The 19,966-nt window shown below is 39.4% G+C and overlaps 1 protein-coding gene across 4 annotated transcripts in view; it reads left to right on the top strand.

The window, feature by feature from the left end:
- The window catches only part of LOC137334164 (serine/threonine-protein kinase WNK2-like), a 160,826-nt gene extending 154,203 nt beyond the window's left edge, over positions 1 to 6,623 (top strand). For 2 of the 4 annotated variants that reach the window (XM_067998722.1, XM_067998718.1), the window contains 4 exons: positions 3,240 to 3,281; positions 3,642 to 3,910; positions 4,163 to 4,222; positions 4,590 to 6,623. In XM_067998722.1, the coding sequence (XP_067854823.1) occupies positions 3,240 to 3,281; positions 3,642 to 3,910; positions 4,163 to 4,222; positions 4,590 to 4,943 (725 nt within the window). In that variant the 3' untranslated portion in view covers positions 4,944 to 6,623. The remainder of the gene's footprint in view (positions 1 to 3,239; positions 3,282 to 3,641; positions 3,911 to 4,162; positions 4,223 to 4,589) is intronic. The other 2 variants (XM_067998723.1, XM_067998719.1) reach the window with 2 other exon arrangements.
- Positions 6,624 to 19,966: the final 13,343 nt, after the last annotated feature.

Here is a 19,966-nt window from a genome sequence, read left to right as displayed (position 1 = left end):
GCCACCATAAAGAATTCCAGTACTTTATTAGCTATTGCCTATTCATCTTGTAACCATGCTAAGAATACCAACGTGTAAGTTCAGTGAAAGTAGCGTAAAGAGGCAACAGGGGACGCAACATAAATGTACAACCAAAGGAAAAGCTAAACAAAGATTAAAATATGTGGAATTCTGGAGTGATGTCCCCAGCAGCCACCATTGCCACTCATCTCTGTTTGGAACTCAAACACGGGGCTGAAGTAGGGTTGGAATCATTTTGATACATGTAGTGTCACCTATTCAAACTATGTACAATGTACCTGTTACTTATGCACTATGGCAATCAAAAGTTTGGACAATTTACCATATCAAACTTGTCTAATTCTTTTTGAGCAGTGTGGCTTCAGCTAAAAGTTGGCTGAGTGAATGTCTCGGACTTCACCGTGTAGAGATTTTTTTTTGACTGGTGTGACTGTGGCTAACTGGAAAGTGTTTTGTTGCTGTATTTTGCTACTGTATAGAAATCAGTGTTCCATAGTCTTCAGATACCACATTTCACATTGTGAAGCAAGCTATATGATAGAAATAATATTCCTCCAAATTTATATTGAGTTAGAAATCGCGCAGAGTGGCGAGGCAACACTCACCGCAACTCCAGCGAATTTAATTAAGTAAATACTTACTGCAGGCTCTGTGGCGTTGAATTGCTTGAATTTGAATTTTAAACAAAATGTACGCTATCAATCTAGCCTCTGTGCAGCGTGAGTTGTCACACGGCTGGAAAAGTCTGAGGAGAAGACACACCCACAAAATCTGTCAGGAAGAGAAAGTCTCACCCACAGATTCAGGCTGCATTGCTCAAGCAGGCAAGCAGACTTCATTCATTTGAAGTTAGTATTCTGTATGTCATTGTAAAAAAATATTTTTTTTTAATAAAAAGCCCAAAGAAATAATTGAATTAAATTAGAGACAGAAGGGAAAAGTTTTTTTAAAATTTTTTAATTGTTTAAAAAAAATTTTAATGACCAAAAACTGTTTAAAATGAGGAATAATATGAAACGCCACATTTTTAAAAGTGAATTTTTAGTTGTTTGGCAATCATTAAGACTAACCGTGCTGTTAAAATTTAGTTTAGACCTGGTATTTTTAAACGTTCGTGTTTGATGGTGCAATTAATTACTTTCCAGTTGGGCAGATAAGCAAGCTAGCACCTTTTCAATGATTTCTCTGATTGCAGTGTGCGATGTCCCTTTAATTCGAAGCTGTCATATTGCTTGCGAGCCACTAGGAGCAAGTTCACGATTTCCATGTTTTACTGCACAAGTGCAAACGCGGAAACTTGCTCCTTCAATTCACCACTAAAAACTGAGAGCGCCATTGAGCTCCTCCGTTATTTCGGGAGCGGTTTCTGGCCCAAGATTTATGCAAGGGTCCTGCAGTTTTAACTTTCCATTTGTTTTTCGTTTGTGTATACCGGGGAGTGTGATGTCAACACTGAGGAATGAAATACCCCTGTATTTCAGGCACCTGGTGTCAGCATTGAGCAGCACTACTAGACCTGAGACTGCAGAGGCAGGTATAGAGCAAAGCTCTCTATACCTACTCCAACCATGTGCTACAATGTCATAAAGGTTGTGCTAGTGCATTTCCCAGCCAGCTGAGCCCAGGGCCTGAAATGAAACTATTATTTAATGGTAAAGTTGGGGGGAGGGTGCATCTGCACTCTTTATGGCCCAACATCATTTACAAAGGAGTCTTCCAGGCAGCAAAGAAAGGAAACTTTCATTGGTCTGGACTGGGTTCAGATCACTGAAGGAAGACTTGTTTTCACACTCAAATTTACTGTGGCAAAAGTGCTCAAAAAAGAAGATTTTGTATTTTTTTTAACCATTGCAAACTACTGTGCAGATTTTGATACAACCTGCAGACTAAATGCACACTCGGAAGGGTGAATAAACTCAATGGCATCAGAATGTAATCAATAATGTCAAGCGAAGATGGCCTGCATTAAAAAGGTAAAAGAAATAAAGCAGTTCTTCACCAGGTCCCCCAACTTTGCCTTTTCAGAGTATAGCACTCATCGGCTGGGTAATATCTAGTTATTGATTCATATTGTGCAAAATTGTTCTGATGTTTTATCTTGTTTTAAATCAGCAGTATTTATTTGCTGCCATAACATGTTTTGTTCTATTGAATCTATGTGAGAGGAAAAAAAAGAAACATTTTCAGAGGGGGGAGGGGAGGAATCCCATTTAGAAAAAAAAGTCCCATAATTTAGCTATTTGCATTTGAATTAATTTGAATGAAGGCAGCTCGGTGACTGAATTTCAGTCGTGGTTAAAACTTAAATCGGCATTTGTGTATCTTACAAAAATAGTTGAAGTTTTAAAGGTTGCATGCAATGTACTTTTCGTCCATTGATATATAATGGCCACGGACCTGCAGAACAATGTATCTTTATAAGAATAACGAGTGTTACAGTTTACGTGCAGCCAGACCAATGAGATTATTCTCAATTCTGGCATCATAAATTAACCATTATTCTTTGTGGCATTTTATCTACTCCCCATTCCCTACATAATTAGTTCGCAATTATTTTTCCACTCTGCTGTGAAAATAACAGTCATTTTGTTTTAATTCAGGAAATGTTGCTTTTTTAAATGTAATATATTTTTGAAATTAATAATGTTGATTTCCTGCATATTTCATTTATAAATTAATTTCAAGGCTGTGTTCTTTAAAGATTATAGGATTTCAGTTTTAGAAAAAAATTGTATTTTTCGAAGATGCAACATTTAACTTCATACTTCAAACATCCATTTGAAAAGAAAATGTTAAAATCTCTTCCCCCCCCCCCCCCCCAAACAATACTAAAATGCCACATTTTGTTAATAGGGGAGAGAAGAGGAGGGAACATCTCATTATGCAATATGTACAAATTTTTAACATACCCTAATATCAAATAAGATCTTTTCTTTTTTAAAAAAAAACTTGATCATCACGTGTCTCTCTTCTTCCAGAAGTCACTGACGCAAACTCTACTGGTGTGGCTGCACAATGACTTTTATTAAATTTTGTTTTTTAAAAAATGGGCAGCAGGATTAACCTGTTAATTTCTTAACATTTGAACCACTGAGAACTTTTTTTAAAAATTGATCAAATTAATGGCGCTGCACTGCATCAGCAAAGCTTTTCCATCAGAGCTGTTTGAAATCTTTTAAGGCGTAACTGTTTTTGTCTTGTATCATTTTACTTTGTAGGGTCTACCCTGAAACGGCTATGTCTAGGCAAAGATCGCAGTAGTAACTATCCAATTTTCTTTCTTTGTATTTTGCTGTACATAGCATGAGCTGTATAATTTTTGGCTAGAAATTAACTGCTTCTGTAATTACCATGGGGCAAATATTACTTTTTAGGTTAGGTGACATGTCACTGGTAAACATAATATTTTGCTTTACTAGCAACACAAGTGCATGTGCCTCTGCTTATGTTTGTTTATGTATGGTGGATGTTAGATTTAATTTGTATCAGCATTGTATTCTAACATTTTGATTTCTTGTTTTAGTGGCTGAATATTTATCTGCAGTTGCACTTTTTTAAATAAAATAAACAGGCTAAAATGCTGCCGTGCAACAGTCAATACTTGTAACATTTTTTTTCAGGGTCTTCAAGTAGCAGTAGTACAAATCACTCAGTGCAGCAGATCCTGCAACAGCACCAGCCCCAACATCATCAGCTGCCTCAACAGCAAACTCAAACCAACAATAGTAACAACAAGAAGGGAACTTTTACAGATGACCTGCACAAGCTTGTAGATGATTGGACCAAGGAAGCAGTCGGAGCTGCACAGTTGAAGCCTTCTTTAAACCAATTAAAGCAGAACCAACATCGACTCGATATGGAAACTAGGCAAAAACCGTCCCAATCTGATGTGAGTGTTAAGGGAATTGTGCCTTGAACTCGTGCTGTGCAGTGGCATTAAATATTTTAACACATTTGTCAGAAATTTCAGACATAAGACACCAAAATAGACAGGAATTTCTTTTAATCATAATGCACTTGTTACTAATATTGCACAGCACAATTTTAAAGCGTTAATTCCGAGAAACCATTGAACATGTTTGTCGACTCCATTGTATGTTACAGGTTGCTTACTCCCTTATTCACATTTTCTCCTCTTTAGGTTTCCGACACGACATGTAATTCAATTGCTCAGATTGTGGGTAGACAACCTCCAGGTCATGTAATGCATGGTCTTTAAAGGTTCTTTCCTTATTTGCGCAATTAGCGAAACGGTTGTTAATAGTAAAACATAGGAGCCATTGCTGTAGTAATTAAGAACATAATCTCAGAAAAGTGTTTAGCATCCTATGCTGTTTAACAGTAGACTTGAAGCTGTATTGTGGCTAGCCACTGGGATGCAACAGACCAGTCTATTTTACATTCCCCTTCTGTTAAACAAGTTTTTCAGGAAGGATTTCTGAAATGTGTTTACACAAGTGTATTTGTTGCATTATTTCTGACCTATTTTCAGAAAGCTTTTCCATACATCATCTGCAACGTACCAATTTGCTAACCAGATTTATAAAACGCTGTTCTCTTCATTTTAGGGAATATCTGCACCAGGGATGACTAGGAAGTTCTCTGCTCCAGTGACATGCCCAACGTCAGCTGCTTTAGCACCAGGAAAATCAACAGTACCAGCAGGAATGTCAGCTACTCCTATCCCTGGTACAGTACCTGCTTACATGCTGCCTCTGTGTCAATATGGTGGAGTGATCCCAGCACCACTCTACGGTGTACAGTGGCCAGGTGTCTCAGGTCCAAGTTCACAGCCTGGGGTATTAAATACTCAAGGAATATCCTCATTTCCATCTCTTAGCAAAGGAGGCTTACAGATGTTTCCAGTACCACTCCAAAAACCTATTATAAACCCATCTGGATCCAACATGAGGACTACCTAGCTTTATTGTGAAGAATCTGAGATAATAAGGGCGTAGGGGAAAACATTTCTGAGAACAGTTTCGTTTAACTGCTTTCTTTATAAAGACAAAATAAAATATACTTGATTGTAGCTGAATACTATTGGCAGCCAGAGTGGGCTTGCTAGTGCACATAGCCATACATTGCAATGAGCAATCACTGTGAAATATTTTCACAGAGTTGTTGAAAGCTAGAAAGTTCTTGGGTGATAGTTGCATTTGTCTTGCAATTCAGACACTTTATATTTTGCTTTGTACATTTAACACTAGTAACCTTAAACTAAGTTTAACTTACTTGAATGGATATTGAGATAAATTTAATAACCCTGCAGGAGTACAGTGCCTTGAATTATGCTTTTCAGTTTCAGCTGGAAAATATTTGGAAGGTTTTTTTTAAGTTTCTGCTGTGGTCTGTTGGCACATGTTTTAGTTTAGTTATGAGAGGCCTGAAGGTTTACAAGATGTCTGTTAGTGGTAATTTAGCTACATGCACATGAACAATGAATATATCTGTTGCTTTACTGTCTTTGTCACATGAAAGTAACTAAATTAATGCTGCTAGAATTGTCTCCCTTTATTCAGGGGTTTAATATCACATGCATACAAAATGATTTAGCTGCTGCTCAATCCACTTGCTTCTGTAGGGATAACTCTAGAGTAATTCTGATTCTAAATTTGTTTAGGGGAAAAATAAAAATGTGACCTTTATCTGCTATGTTTAAGTATCTGCACATAAGTTCACCTAAGTTGTGGTATTGTTTTAGAGAAGCATTGAACTTTGTTTGAACTGCTGATATACCAACAGTATTAACACTACACAGCAATCTGTCATGTCTTGCATATTATATTTTGCTTTTCAAAGATATGAACACTTTTTATTTATGTATACTTAACCATGAACGGATTTGGCTGAAATTAATATTGATCAGAAGGTCTGTTTGTAACTGGGATAGCACTGGATGACTTTTGTCTGTTTAGTTAAATTGTAACTTATCCAGCATATAGGTTGCATTATTTTTGAATATAATCTGTTGATGGCATGAGGGAACAAATCTTACTGTTGTATTGTTAAGCCTCAGGCAGAACTTGAATAAATAAAACACCAAGTGGAACACTTTGGGGACAGAAAGGCAGATGAGAGGTAAGCAAGGTAGATGTGACGCTTTACAAAATCAGTCTTGAAGGTATACTGCTCTAATTTCTTTCCTGCAATATTTTATACTACACGCTGAAAGGCAGAGATGTCTTGTGCTGCCAAGCTGTGAAGAATTGTATTGTTACTGTACTTCTGATTGTTACTGTCTAAATTATTTTTGTTTTGTTTATACCCTTTAATATTCCATCAATTCGGTTAGAATTGGAATTTTATAGAACAATGTGCAGAGTCTTCTGCCTTGGCAAAATACACCCTGTAGTAAGAGATTTCTGTTCTCTGTTATTTGTATCTTGCATTTATTTGTTTATATTTATGTCTGTATGCTTCATGAGCAAGATGGAAAATCTAACCTAAAATCAGACATCTAATGCTTGCACTAAGAACAATTGGATTGCTTTGCCTGTTAAATAGTTGACTTTTTTTGTTTTACTGACGTGGTCAGTGGCACTCAAATCACAGAGATTGTAACTGTTTAAAGATATAAATAAAACATATTTTGTGCTTGACTTGTATACTCAGTTGTAACTTTTTTTGGATGTTACTGTGTATTATATCCAATTTAATGATTTTCAACATGGAGGTAATGGAAGCAGAGCCCAATTATTTTTTATTTGATTTGTTTTAATTGTTCTTGGGATGTGGGCGATGGTGGTAAGGCAGCATTTATTTCCCATCCCCAGTTGCCCTGGAGGCAGTGAGAGTCAACCACGCAGTGTGGGACCGGAGTCGCATGTAGGCCAGCCTGGGATGGGGATCCCTTTCCTAAACCACAAGTGAATCAGTTGGTTGTTTATAACAATCCAGCAGTTTCCATGGTCATTTTTCTGGTGTCAGCCCACAAAATACCAGATTTAGTGAATTCAGTTTCACAACTTGCAAAGCAATTTGAACTCACGACCACTGGGCTGCTAGTCCAGCACTATAACCACTACACTGCTGTATCCTAACTTATTATGATACAAACCATAACATTTCTGTTTTGTATCTTTTTATATGACTTTAAAATAAAAATGTATATTAAAGTTGACTGAGATTAAGAAAGAAAATCTTCATCTATAAAGCACCTTATCATGTCCTTGGATATTCCAAATCACTTCACAAACAATGAATTAGTCAACTTCATAATGTGGTAAACATGGTAACTAATTTGTACACAGCAAGATCCCACAACAGCAAATGGGTTGAACGAATAGGTAATTTATTTTTGATATTGCTTGAGGGGGAAATATTGGCCAGGATATCTGAAGAGCACTCTGTTCTTCAAATACTACTGTGGGAACTTTTACATCCACTTGAACAGGCTGATTAGGCCTCAGTTTAATGTCTGATCCAAATGACGGCACCTCCAACATTGTAGCACATCCTCAATACTACATTAAATTATGTGTAAAGTGCTGGATGGTGCTTGAATCTCCAAACTTCAGAGGTAGAAATGCTACTAATTGAGCTAAACTGATGGAGTTCTTTTGTCCTTGTCAGAGAAAAACCATATACAAAATCTATCCAGGGATAATCTCAATGCCAATGTTAGTATTCGTAAGTCAATTCCATTGGAAATTACCTCGTACATGCAAACTTGCAGACACCTGTTGGACATTCGGAGATTGTGCATGGAGCTAAACTGTCCATATGAGAAAAGGTAAGATTGTTTAATATGTAAGGCAGATGTCAAAAGCAAACAAAATTACCAGAATGGAAGACTGTTGTTTATACTCTAATTGAATGGTAGAATTGACTATTAACATGTTTGCCTGCCTAGTGGGAAGAGCTTCTTTGATCTTGTGTTTTTAAAAATTTGTTCATGGGATTGTGAGCGTTGCTGGCAAGGCCAGCATTTATTGCCCTTGAGAAGCTGGTGGTGAGCCACCTTCTTGAACCCCTGCAGTCCGTGTGGTGAAGGTTCTCCCACAATGCCATTAGGTAGGGAGTTCCAGGATTTTGACCCAGCGATGATGAAGGAACGGCGATATATTTCCAAGTCGGGATGGTGTGTGACTTGGAGGGGAACGTGCAGGTGGTGTTGTTCCCATGTGCCTGCTGCCCGTGTCCTTCTAGGTGGTAGAGGTTGTGGGTTTGGGAGGTGCTATCAAAGAAGCCTTGGCGAGTTGCTGCAGTGCATCCTGTGGATGGTACACACTGCAGCCACTGTGCGCCGCTGGTGGAGGGAGTGAATGTTTAGGGTGGTGGATGGGGTGCCAATCACGCGGACTGCTTTGTCCTGGATGGTGTCAAGCTTCTTGAGCGTTGTTGGAGCTGCACTCATCCAGACACGTGGAGAGTATTCCATCACACTCCTGACTTGTGCCTTGTAGATGGTGGAAAGGCTTTGGGGAGTCAGGAGGTGAGTCATTCGCCACAGAATACCCAGCCTTTGACCTGCTCTTGTTGCCACAGTATTTATGTGGCTGGTTCAGTTAAGTATCTGGTCAATGGTGACCCCCAGGATGTTGATGGTGGGGATTCGGCGATGGTATTGCCGTTAAATGTCAAGCGGAGGTGGTTAGATTCTCTCTTGTTGGAGATGGTCATTGCCTGGCACTTGTCTGGCGCGAATGTTACTTGCCATTTATCAGCCCAAGCCTGGATGTTGTCCAGGTCGTGCTGCATGCGGGCACGGACTGCTTCATTATCTGAGGGGTTGCGAATGGAACTGAACACTGCAATCATCAGCGAACATCCCCATTTCTGACCTCATGATGGAGGGAAAGTCATTAATGAAGCAGCTGAAGATGGTTGGGCCTCAGACACTGCCCTAAGAAACTCCTGCAGCAATGTCCTGGGGCTGAGATGATTGGCCTCCAACAACCACTACCATCTTCCTTTGTGCGAGGCATGACTCCAGCCACTGGAGAGTTTTCCCCCTGATTCCCATTGACTTCAATTTTACTAGGGTTCCTTGGTGCCACACTTGGTCAAATGCTACCTTGATGTCAAGTGCAGTTGCTCTCACCTCACCTCTGGAATTCAGCTCCTTTGTCCATGTTTGGCCAAGGCTGTAATGATGTCTGGAGCCGATCTTGTGTGTTGTAATTAGACTCCGAAGAATTGCATAAGAGATACAGGTTCCCTGTTTCCATGATGTGACATGTGGAGAGGCTCTGTGGATATGAACACCTGCATTATATTCATCAGATACTTGGTTAGAAGATTCAAGACTCATTATTTGGTTTCAGGGCAGTCAAATTCATATTGTAATGCTGGTCAACAGCTGTATTCTTTTGCTTCTGTGTAATTAAGGTAGATTTTCTGAGTGTATGCACCGGTGCTGCAGGAGGGAAGGGTCATAAAATCCCAAGAGTAGGCTGCCTACCTACACCAGGGTTGCACAGCCAAACTGTGCTGAGATCAGGGGAGGCATTCACTGCCTTTAAGCCTTCACAAACGATGTAAATGAAGTTCGCACTTACTTACCTGGAATTTTATGGAAATGTGACTTCATTGCTGAAGACATGAATAAAACAGACAGAAATGTGAATTTAATTGACCTTTGTGAATGAGTTTCTTAAAGATGTGTTTAGGTCACTTGTTAGTGATTGTGATGTTAGATTTTTTTGGCGGGAGGGGGTTCCATATACTTTGGTGTTTTTATTTTGTATTTTTGCAATTTTTGGATTTATTTTAATTGTTTCTTTTCACTACCTAGCAATGAAATGAATTTATGACTATTTAAGCATCTTGAACAAAGAGGGGCATTCCTGTGGGATTTTTTCTTACCCGAGTTCCAAAGGAATGTGTAGAGGCAGGACTGCCTGCAGCTGAGGTAGTTTGCACCCAGTGGCACCTACCCAGAAAGGTCGATCAGTAGACAGAGATGGATAGATTTGTTAGGTAAGGGTATATTCCTATGTTCCGATGTAGTGGGTGGAAGAGAAGTGTCAGGCAAGCAATGTAGGATGATAATGAGCCTGAGACTGAAGGGGTATCTGCTGCACTGGAGCTGCAGCCAGAAGAAAAATTCAGCAAAGTGTAATAGACAACAATTTCAATTAAAAACAAAAGTCGCTCATGTACAAGCAGTCCTTGCTGTATGTCTCCACCGTTATCTTTTACTTGACCTCATCTTCCACCCATTGCCATCCATTCAGCTCCTGAAATAGAAATCAGGCCCATGACATTACAGTAGACCTTGTTTTTGGCTTTAATTGTGAAAAGAATAACGGTAAATGAACAGTTGAACACATAGAAATTTTATGTAGTAACCATTACAGAGGCCTGGCTACAAGCTGGGTACGATTGGGAGCTAAATATTCCAGGCCATAGAATCTTTGGAAAGGACAGGGAAATTGAGAAAGGAGGATTAGTAATATTAATAAAAGGCGCGATTACAGCAGTGGAAAGAAAGTTATAATGGGAGATTTTCATTTTCGCATGGACTGGGAGAAGCAGAATAGTTTTCGTAAAGGCAATGATTTTCTAGAATATATTCGGGACAGTTTGCTGGAACAATATGTTTAAAACTAACAGGAGATAAGGCCATACTGTATTTAGTGATGAGTAACGAACTGGAATTAGTTAACAATCGGACTGCAAGGGAAGATCTTGCGAATCGTGACTGTAATATGATTGAATTTGATATTAGGTTTGAGAGGGTGAAGCGAGAGTCAGAAACTAAAATTTTAAATTGAAGTGAAGCAAACTTCAAAGGAGTGAGAAATAATTTGACTACAGTAAACTGGGCTGAGCTGTTAATGGATAAAACTACAGACAAACAATGGGAGGTATTCAAAGAAGTTTTTTGGTACAATATAAAACCGGTACATACCCCTTTTTTAAAAAAAAAGGCAAAAGTTCCACTTGTGAAGTTAAGCAACCATGGTCAACAAATGAGGTAAGAGACAGTAACAAGCTAAGAGAAAAGGCTTATACAAATGCAAAAAAAAATGTAGAAACCCAGGAGACTGGAAGAGCTATAAAAAGCAACAAAAAGATACAAAAAGTAATGAGGTGCAAAAAGGGAGTATGTATATATAAAAAAAGCTTGCAAGGGATATCAAAGCTAACAGTAAAAGTTTTTGTAAATATATTCAGAGAAAGAGAGTGGTAAGGGAGAATGTGGGCCCATTAAAGATGCCAGTAATGCTATAATGGTAATAAACAGACTTGTTAAATGAGTACATTGTATCCATTTTCAAGTAGAAGAAGAGGGCAAAATACCAGCAGTACAAAGGAACCTAAAAATAAATCAAGTGGAGGAACTTAGTGGATTTAACATAAGTAAAGAAAAATGGTAATGGAGAAAATAATGGGACTTAAGATAGACAAGTCTCCATGACCAGATGGTTTCCATCCTAGGGTAGTAAAAGAAACAGGTGGGGAAATTACAGATGCATTAGTAATTTTCCAAAGCGCTTTAGATTTGGGAATTGTATCTTTGGATTGGAAAATTGCAAATGTCACTCCATTATTTAAGAAAGGAGGCAGAGAGAAATCCAGGAAACTACAGATCTGTCAATTGTGGAGAAGTTACTGAAATCTATCATCAGGGACACAGTGAATGAGCACTTGAACAAGTATGAGCTGAACAAAGAGTCAGTGTGGATTTGTGATGGGTAGGTCATGTCTGACTAATCCAGTTGATTTTTTTGAGGTCACTAACATGTTGGACTCGGGATTGTCTATATGGACTTCTAGAAGGCATTTGATAATCACGAGGTTATTAGCAAAAATGAGAGTTCATGGAATTGGAGGTCCTCGTCCATGCCTTTGTTACCTCTAGACTTGACTATTCCAATGCTCTCCTGGTCGGCCTCCCATTTTTGACCCTCCATAAACTTGAGCTCATCCAAAACTCTGCTGCCCATATCCTAACTTGCATAGAGTCTCGTTCACCCATCACCCCTGTTCTTGCTGACCTACACTGGCTCCTGGTCTGGGAACACCTCGATTTTTTTAATTCTTACTTTAAAAATCTTTGTTTTCTAATCCCTCCCATGGCCTCGCCCGTCCCTATCTCTGTAACTTCCTCCAGCCCTACAACCCTCCAAGATCTCTGCGCTTCTCCAATTCTTGCCTCTTGTGCATCCCCGATTTTAATCGCTCCACCAATGGTGGCCGTGCAGTCAGCTGCCTAGGTCCTAGGCTCTGGAATTCCCTCCCTGAACCCCTCTGCTTCTTTACCTTTCTCTCCTCCTTTGAGATACGCCTTAAAGCATCCCTCTTTGACCAAGCTTTTGGTCACTTGACCTAATATCTCCTTATGTGGGCCAGTGTCATTTTTTATTTGAAAATCACTCCTGTGAACCACCTTGGGATGTTTTACAATAATAAAGGCACTATATAAATGCAAGTGGTTGTTGTGACATAAGTTGGTAATTGGTTCGGAGGTAGGAGACAGAGTAGGGATAAAGGAAAAGTCCTCTGATTTGTGAGATGTGACAAGTGGTATTCCCCAGAAATCACTACTGGGCTTCAGTTTTTCACCATATATATCAATGACTTGTATATCCAAGCTTGCAGATGACATGAAGTTGGAAAGCACAGTAAGTTGTGCATGTGGGAGCAGAAAGTTACAAAGGGACATAAACAGATTAAGTGAGTGGGCAAATCTCTGGCAGATGGTGATCAATGAGGTCCAAGATCCAAGAATATTTTCTTAATGGTGAGAAAATAGCAATTGCGGAGGAGCAAAGGGATTTGCGTGTCCAGGTCATAAATGACTAAAATCTAGGTCACAGGTACAAAAAATAGTCAAAAAGGCTAATGGAATGTTTGCTGTTATCTCAAATGAGCTGGAATACAAAAGGGAGGAAGTCATGTTTCAGTTGTGCAGAGCCTTACTCAGACCCCATCTGGAGTACTTCAGTTTTGGGCACCAAACCTCAGGAAGGATATATTGGCCTTGGAGGGGGTACAGCACAGATTTACCAGCATGATACCAGGACTCAAAGGGTTAAATTATGAGGGCAGTTTGCATAAACTTGGCTTGTATTCCCTTGAGTTTAGAAGGTTGAGGGGTGATCTGATCAAAATGTTTAAAATGTTAAAAGGATAAGAGAAGCTGTTTCCTCTGAGGGGGAAAATCAAGCACAAGGGGGCATAATCCTAAAATTACAGCGAGGCCATTCAGGACTGAAATCAGGAAGCAATTTTTCACACACAAGGTAGTGGAAGTGTGGAACTCGGTCCCCCCAAAAACTGTGGGTGCTGGGTCAATTGAAATTTTAAAGACTGAGATCAACAGGTTTTTTAATGAGGTAAGGGTATCAAGGGATGTGGATCAAAGGTGGGTAAATTGAATTGAGATAAAGATAAGCCATGATCTAACTGGTGAAAAAGGCTCGAGGGGCTGAATGGCCTACTCCTGTTCCTATATTTTGAGTGAAGTAACTGACTTGAGTGTGTATTGAGTAAGAGCTCATGAGAGGAGTTGCAGGTTCTGCAATTGACAGCAGGTGAGAAGTGCATGCCGTTAGTGGCAGCAGTGAAGGTGGCAAACAGCAGGCGAGTGTGTGTTAGGTGGCACAGTGTGCCTTTGTAATTAGTGATTGTTCTGAATGCTAGAGAAGGGGGTCTGTGACCAGCTACAATGCAAGGAATGGGAAACTGAGTTGTTGCACTCATCTTTGCTGTCTTTGTGAGGTCATTTGAATCTTTTGTGCCACTGTATCCAGGTCCTTGGGGTAATGCTCCTGTTATTGACCTGATCTGGTACATCTAGCTATTCTTTCTTCTACAAACTGTTGGGTAGCTTCTTCCAAATTAAGGGAGAAGCACATCCCTCCTAGCCCTCACCTCGAACAATAACACCTTGAGGGAGGTGTCAAAATTCTGGGGGTTACCTTACCCCTTTTTGGAGCCATCGGTAAGCTCCAACAGATTCGCAATTTGAAGTTGTCAAACTCCTTTAAGAAGTGCATTCACCTGTTAAATGTGATGGTCCAGGGCTTCTGCCGGAAATTATGCCCGTCAGGTGGGTGGCGGCCTGCTGCCAACACAATTGGCTGGCCAGCCTGCCAAGCATATGATAATTAGGTCTGGCATTTAAAAGCGGCCAGGCCTCACAACGACGATGGGATTTGGGTCCGCCACCCACTTCGGACTTCGTCCCACACTGATTTCACTTTCTAGGAAAATTGAACCCTAGGAGTCTGGGAAATCAAATGTGAGCAGAGTTCCAGATATTGAAAGGAGTGCAGCAAAGATATAAAGCTGGGGTGGGGAGTGGGCAATGTGCTCTGCACGTATAGCTTTCAGCTTGTAGCTTGAACTTTTGGATTGAACTAAAATGCATTCACAGTTTGGGGCAGGGGATCTTAAGCAATGGAGGAGAGGGGACTGGGAAAGGACAAAAGAATGGCAATGGATGGCCATAGATAGACTTACAAAGCAGATGAGTTCATTCGAAACAGGAGTAGGCCATATGGTCCCTCGAGCCTGCTCCGCCATTCAATCAGATCATGGCTGATCTTCAACCTCAACTCCACTTTCCTGTCCAATCCCCATATCCCTTGATTCACCTCGAGTCCAAAAGTCTCTCTATCTCGGCCTTGAATATATTCAATGACTCAGCATCCACAGCCCTCTGGGGTAGAGAATTCCAAAGATTCACAACCCTTTGTGAGAAGAAATTCCTCCTCGTATCAGTCTTAAATGGCTGACCCCTTTTCCTGCGACTTTGCCCTTCTCTTCATTCTCATCAATTAACCCTGTGTTCTAATTATTTGAATACTCAATGTTAACGAGCTAACTGTGATTCTAAGGTTAATAAACAATTGTTAGTTTATGATTTTGTCTGAATTCTCCTTTGATACTTGGCAAGAAAGGGTTAATTCATTCATTCAGTAGCTTGTGGGGATCCTGATGGGAGGTTGGTTGTGTAAATGCTAATATAATCCGATATTGATGTAAGACAGTTCAAAGTGCCAAATTTAGGCATCATTAACCACTACGCCTAAACTAGGTCGTAAACCCCAGAGAGTTCTCGACGAGGAGTTAAGGTGAAGGGTTAAGGATTTGCCCAGAGGTACTTGTTGGGGTATTAATCCCATTGTTCTTAGGTCCTTAAAGGGATGCTCGGGAAAAGTTTCAAAAAAGATTTTTAAACAATTTTCGTCGGGCCAATCCTCCTCCTGGCCCCTCAAATATTGCTGCCCCCCGACGCTTGCCCGGGATCACTCCATCCCCATTTATATTACCTGGACCAGCTGGGTTCTGCAGTGGAGCTGTCAGATACTTGATCCTCTCCGAATGGTGAATTGCTGTAAATGCGCAAGCAGCTTGTGACGGAATGCTGATGACTCTGCTACACCGTTCTGACTCAAAGCCAAGCACGGGTAAACAGATAATTGTTACAAATTCAGTATATATAGTATTTGAAATGTTGAGATCCGATTTAATAAATAAATTACATGAGACTATTTCTGCAGCAAGTTGTTATGTGGAGCATCACATTAATGCCGTTCAGATTACTGATATCCTATGGTCAAACATATCATGTTGAACTTTGGACAATGAATAATTCAATTATGTTTAATTTATCTGTGCACTATGGTGCTCCCTTAAATTATAGTACTTTGATGATTTTTGCCTGTATCTTTAGTGCTGTTCTACAGATTACACGATAGAGGTCACTCTTTCATTCTCAGTGGGAAAATAACTTGTAGCCAGTTGTTAAAATGGCTGAAAGTATTTCGGTGAAAATATGATCAAATATTTTAAAACATTTGTTTACTTATTTTTCGTCTCTGAATTAAGCGATGGACTCCGATGTCATACATTTAAATTGAAATGCATTTAAATTGAATGAGTGAGGAGATTCCTTTCAGTTTAATATAAACTGCAATTAAACGCAACGTAGCGTTTAATATTAAATTAACCATACTTTCTTTTGGGTTTGTTTTCTTTGAAAAGAATAAGGAATTACATAATTTACTGCAGATAAAGTACAATACATGTACTTTCCAGAGAATGTTAGTATGACCTAATACTCCTTTACTATGCGTACTTGATATGGCAATTTGTTTAAAAGGTTGTTTTTGAATACCTATAAACCATAAGGGTTAGTTTACAAAGAGATCTTATTGAAACATGTCTGCATCCAGCTTATTATTAAATGAGGAAGCAGGTTTGAAAAAAAAATTTGAAACGATGTTACATTAAATATTTAAGTTTTTAAAAATTGTTTATGGTTTTCTCATTTTCACTACCATACATTCTAATTTACTACTAAATGATTTCCACTGTTGAACATTTTCTGAAGGAAAGAACATATGTTCAAATAACTCCATACAATAAAATTCATTGTGTTTTAAACTGACTGTAAAACAAAATCATTTCCACAATAATAAAGGATGCATCTATTGTAATATTTAATGTTTTGATGATTCTTCTTTGATCTTGCATGCTTGACTGGAATTTTATGATAGGTGCATGATAAATGACTGATGGCTGAAAATGCTGGACTTTAACCAGAACTAGTATGGTACACAACTGTGTCCGATCATTTCTGCTCATATTTAGCAGTGATTAAGAAGCTGATTCATTGTAGCATATAAAAAAATGAGCTAATAGACATAACTAGTAAATAGTTTATATATGAATCATTAGTTCTACTTTAATGAGACTAATTAATAAGACTGGAACATTGGAATTCTAGAATTTGATCTAAATTTTTAGCGCTGCTGTGTTTATTCAGATTCCAGTATGTGTCTCAGAGAGACAATGACCTGTTTGCAATCATCCCAAAATTAGAACTTTTCCAGATAGGAACTTGTGGGTGCATGCATCAGAGTCTTAACATTATGTACTGAGGCATCACTATTCATAACCTACAGAGTAAGGGTACCCAATTAAATCAAGGTAGGGTCCAGTTTTTAACTTTTTTTTTGGTCTGGAAACCAACATCAGCTGTCTTGCTGATGCCAAGCCATGTACTTCCTATGTCCATCTCTCTATCTAATCAATAATCTATTTATAATAATCTGTTGAGACCAGTGATAGATTCATACTGTGATTTTGTTCCCTTTGACTTGTGGTTGGGTTTCCAGATGTTGGAAGCACAACCCTGAATCCTGTCATCTTGTCATGGTCCACTTTCGGTATCTATCCAACTATTAAGCAAAAGCAGCAGGGTCAGAAGAAACATGGCTGCTACCAGCTTGATCCACAGAGCAATTTCATCATCATTCACCTTCAAAACCAGATGTTTAGACGAATGTTTTTTGGCTCCAACAATTTCTGCATTTGCGAGGCACAGGTGAGTGACGCTGGGGGGGAGGATTACAGGTACAAACTAATTTCATGCACTAAATGTTAGTGCTTCAAGGAACAGGAGGAGGCCATTCAGCCCCAAGAGTCTATTCTGCCATTCAATCAGATCATGGCTGATCTGTACCTCAACTTCATTTACCCACCTTGATCCATATTCCCTCATACCCTTACCTAACAAAAATCTATCAATCTCAGTCTTTAAAATTTCAATTGACCCAGCAACCACAGTTCGATTTTTGTACGGAATGTTTTCCCACACACAGGACATCAAATATCACGTTGACCTAAGGACTGATCTTTCCTTGATTTGCTTTGGGCTCTATTTTCTTCAGCTAGCTAAAAACAACTTGCTTCAAGCTTTGTCATGCCATTGTGAACCATCTTTTGCTACTTTTTTCCTGTCACAAGCATCATGCTCCCATGTCAGTTGAAATGCCACATTTTTTTAAGATTGGTCTTTAGACAATCCTTAAATCATTTGAGCTGACCACCACAAAAGCGTTTACCAAGCTTTAGTTCACTGTAGAATTGCTTCTTGGGTAGTGGTCGGACTGTCACCAGTCCACCTTAGCTGTGCCTTTACTATCATTGCCTCTATGCCTGGCATATTTGCTCTTCTGAGGACCTCAGTGCCACTATCAAGTTTTCATGATCTTTCTGAGGCATCCTGGGTGGAAATGATTGAAATCTACTGGAGAACGAATGAGAAACTGGGACAACTGGAAACAGAGAGAAAAGGACAATATAGAAACACAGGGATAGTGGGTCAGCCAGCTAGGCCTGGGGAGGAAGCCTGGCCTAGTGAGGGAAAACTCATCTCAAGCCTAGATCAATTTTAGCTGCTGCACATGAGGATCTTGAAATGGCCAAAATAAAGTATTTCTGAATGGTTTTCTGAGGATAATTATTTGCAGAAATCTCAAAATAAAATGCTGGAAATGGACAACAGTTAAACAGCTTCTGAAAAAGATGAGCACATTAACATTTACGATGAAGCCCTTTATTTGAAATTCTTTCTTATTTTGACAGCTGCGTGTCTGAAATCACAGAAACCCATATATATGTTTAACTGTCTCTAAATCAAGCCACTGTGAAATGCGCACTGGTAGTGTTTGTTTTTGCTGACATGGAGCGCTCATTAAACCCCCTAGGGACAGCCTAATTTACTTTGATTCAGAGAGTGTAGGTGCAGGTTGGTAGGAGTTAAGGTGAAAGAACCCTCAAGTGTGCGCATACATTCTGGAGGAGTTTAAAAGAAAGAAATTGCATTAACGTAGCACCTTTCACAACCTCAAAGCAAGTGCCACAGCACCTTTTAAGTCCATCTGAGAGGGCGGATAGGGCCTCAGTTTAGCATCTAAGTCAAAAGACACCACCTCCAACAGTGCAGCAATCCCTCAATACTGCACTAGAATAGCAGCCTAGATTATGTGCTCAAGTTTCTAGAGTGGAGCTTCAATCCACGACCACCTGACTCAGCAGTGAGAGTGCTATCACTGAGCTAGGGCTGAATCAGCTAAAGTCACACAGTTCACTAGCAAAGAACACTGGTCAGCTACTACTGCTTGTCCAGCTAGGACCATTACAGAACTGGCTTGTAAGGTTATCTGGATTTGGTTGGGAACAATCCCAGTGTCAGCTCCCATTAATGAGCTTGGTTGACTGATCAATCTTGAGTTGTTCCCTGGTGTAGAACAGACCAACCTGGCTCCAGTATCAGATCCTGACTGGTATGTTGTATATTTGAAGCATTTTCCATTTTTATTCATTTCCAACATTTGCAATTTTTTTTCTTTTGCAAATGTCTTAATTGGAATCAGTAATTTTTTAGCTATCTGCAAACAAGATAAAAATAAAAGAAATTACTTGCATTTATATAGCATCGTTCACATTCTTGGAATGTGCCAAATTGCTTCACATCAGTGGCTTACTTTTGAAGTATAGCCACTGTTATAATATGGGCAAACATGGCTGTGGGACCTTGCTATGCACAAATTGACAAACAGCAATAAGATAAATGACTAGGTAATCTCTCTTTGGTGGTGCTGTTTGAGGAATAAATGTTGGCCAGGACAATAACGCACGTTGGATCCTTAGTAGGTAAATGGGTCTTGGTTTAACATTTTATTGGAAAGACAGCACCTCCAATAATGCAGTACTCCTGTACTACACTGAGCTGACAGACTAGACTTTGTGCTCTGGCCCCAGAGAGGAACTCACAATCTTCTGACTCAGGTGGCTCTGAGTAATGTTGATGCATTTAAAATAGTTTACTTCTTCAAAGAAGTAATTCATAGAATCATAGAATGATTCAGCACAGGAGGCCATTTGCCCCATGGTGCCTGCTCTTTGAAAGAGCTATCCAATTAGTCCCACTCCCCTACTCTTTCCCCATAGCCGTGTAATTTTTTTCCCCTTCAAGCATTTATCCAATCCTCTTTTGAAAGTTACTATTGAATCTGCTTCCACCACCCTTTCACTTAAAATAAAAAAAAATTGTACTAATTTAATACAAGTAATATTGTTTAAATTTTCTACACCGCCTTAGTGTTTTTTTGCTTAATTGCAAGTGTGAGATTCAAGAAATGCGAATGGAATTGCATTCTGCACTGGGTGCTGTTGGCTGCATTACCAGCCGCCC

Source organism: Heptranchias perlo, chromosome 17, assembly GCF_035084215.1.
Source record: "Heptranchias perlo isolate sHepPer1 chromosome 17, sHepPer1.hap1, whole genome shotgun sequence".
In the NCBI taxonomy this organism is placed as follows: Eukaryota; Metazoa; Chordata; class Chondrichthyes; order Hexanchiformes; family Hexanchidae; genus Heptranchias; species Heptranchias perlo.
This window is presented reverse-complemented; position numbering and strand designations above follow the sequence as displayed.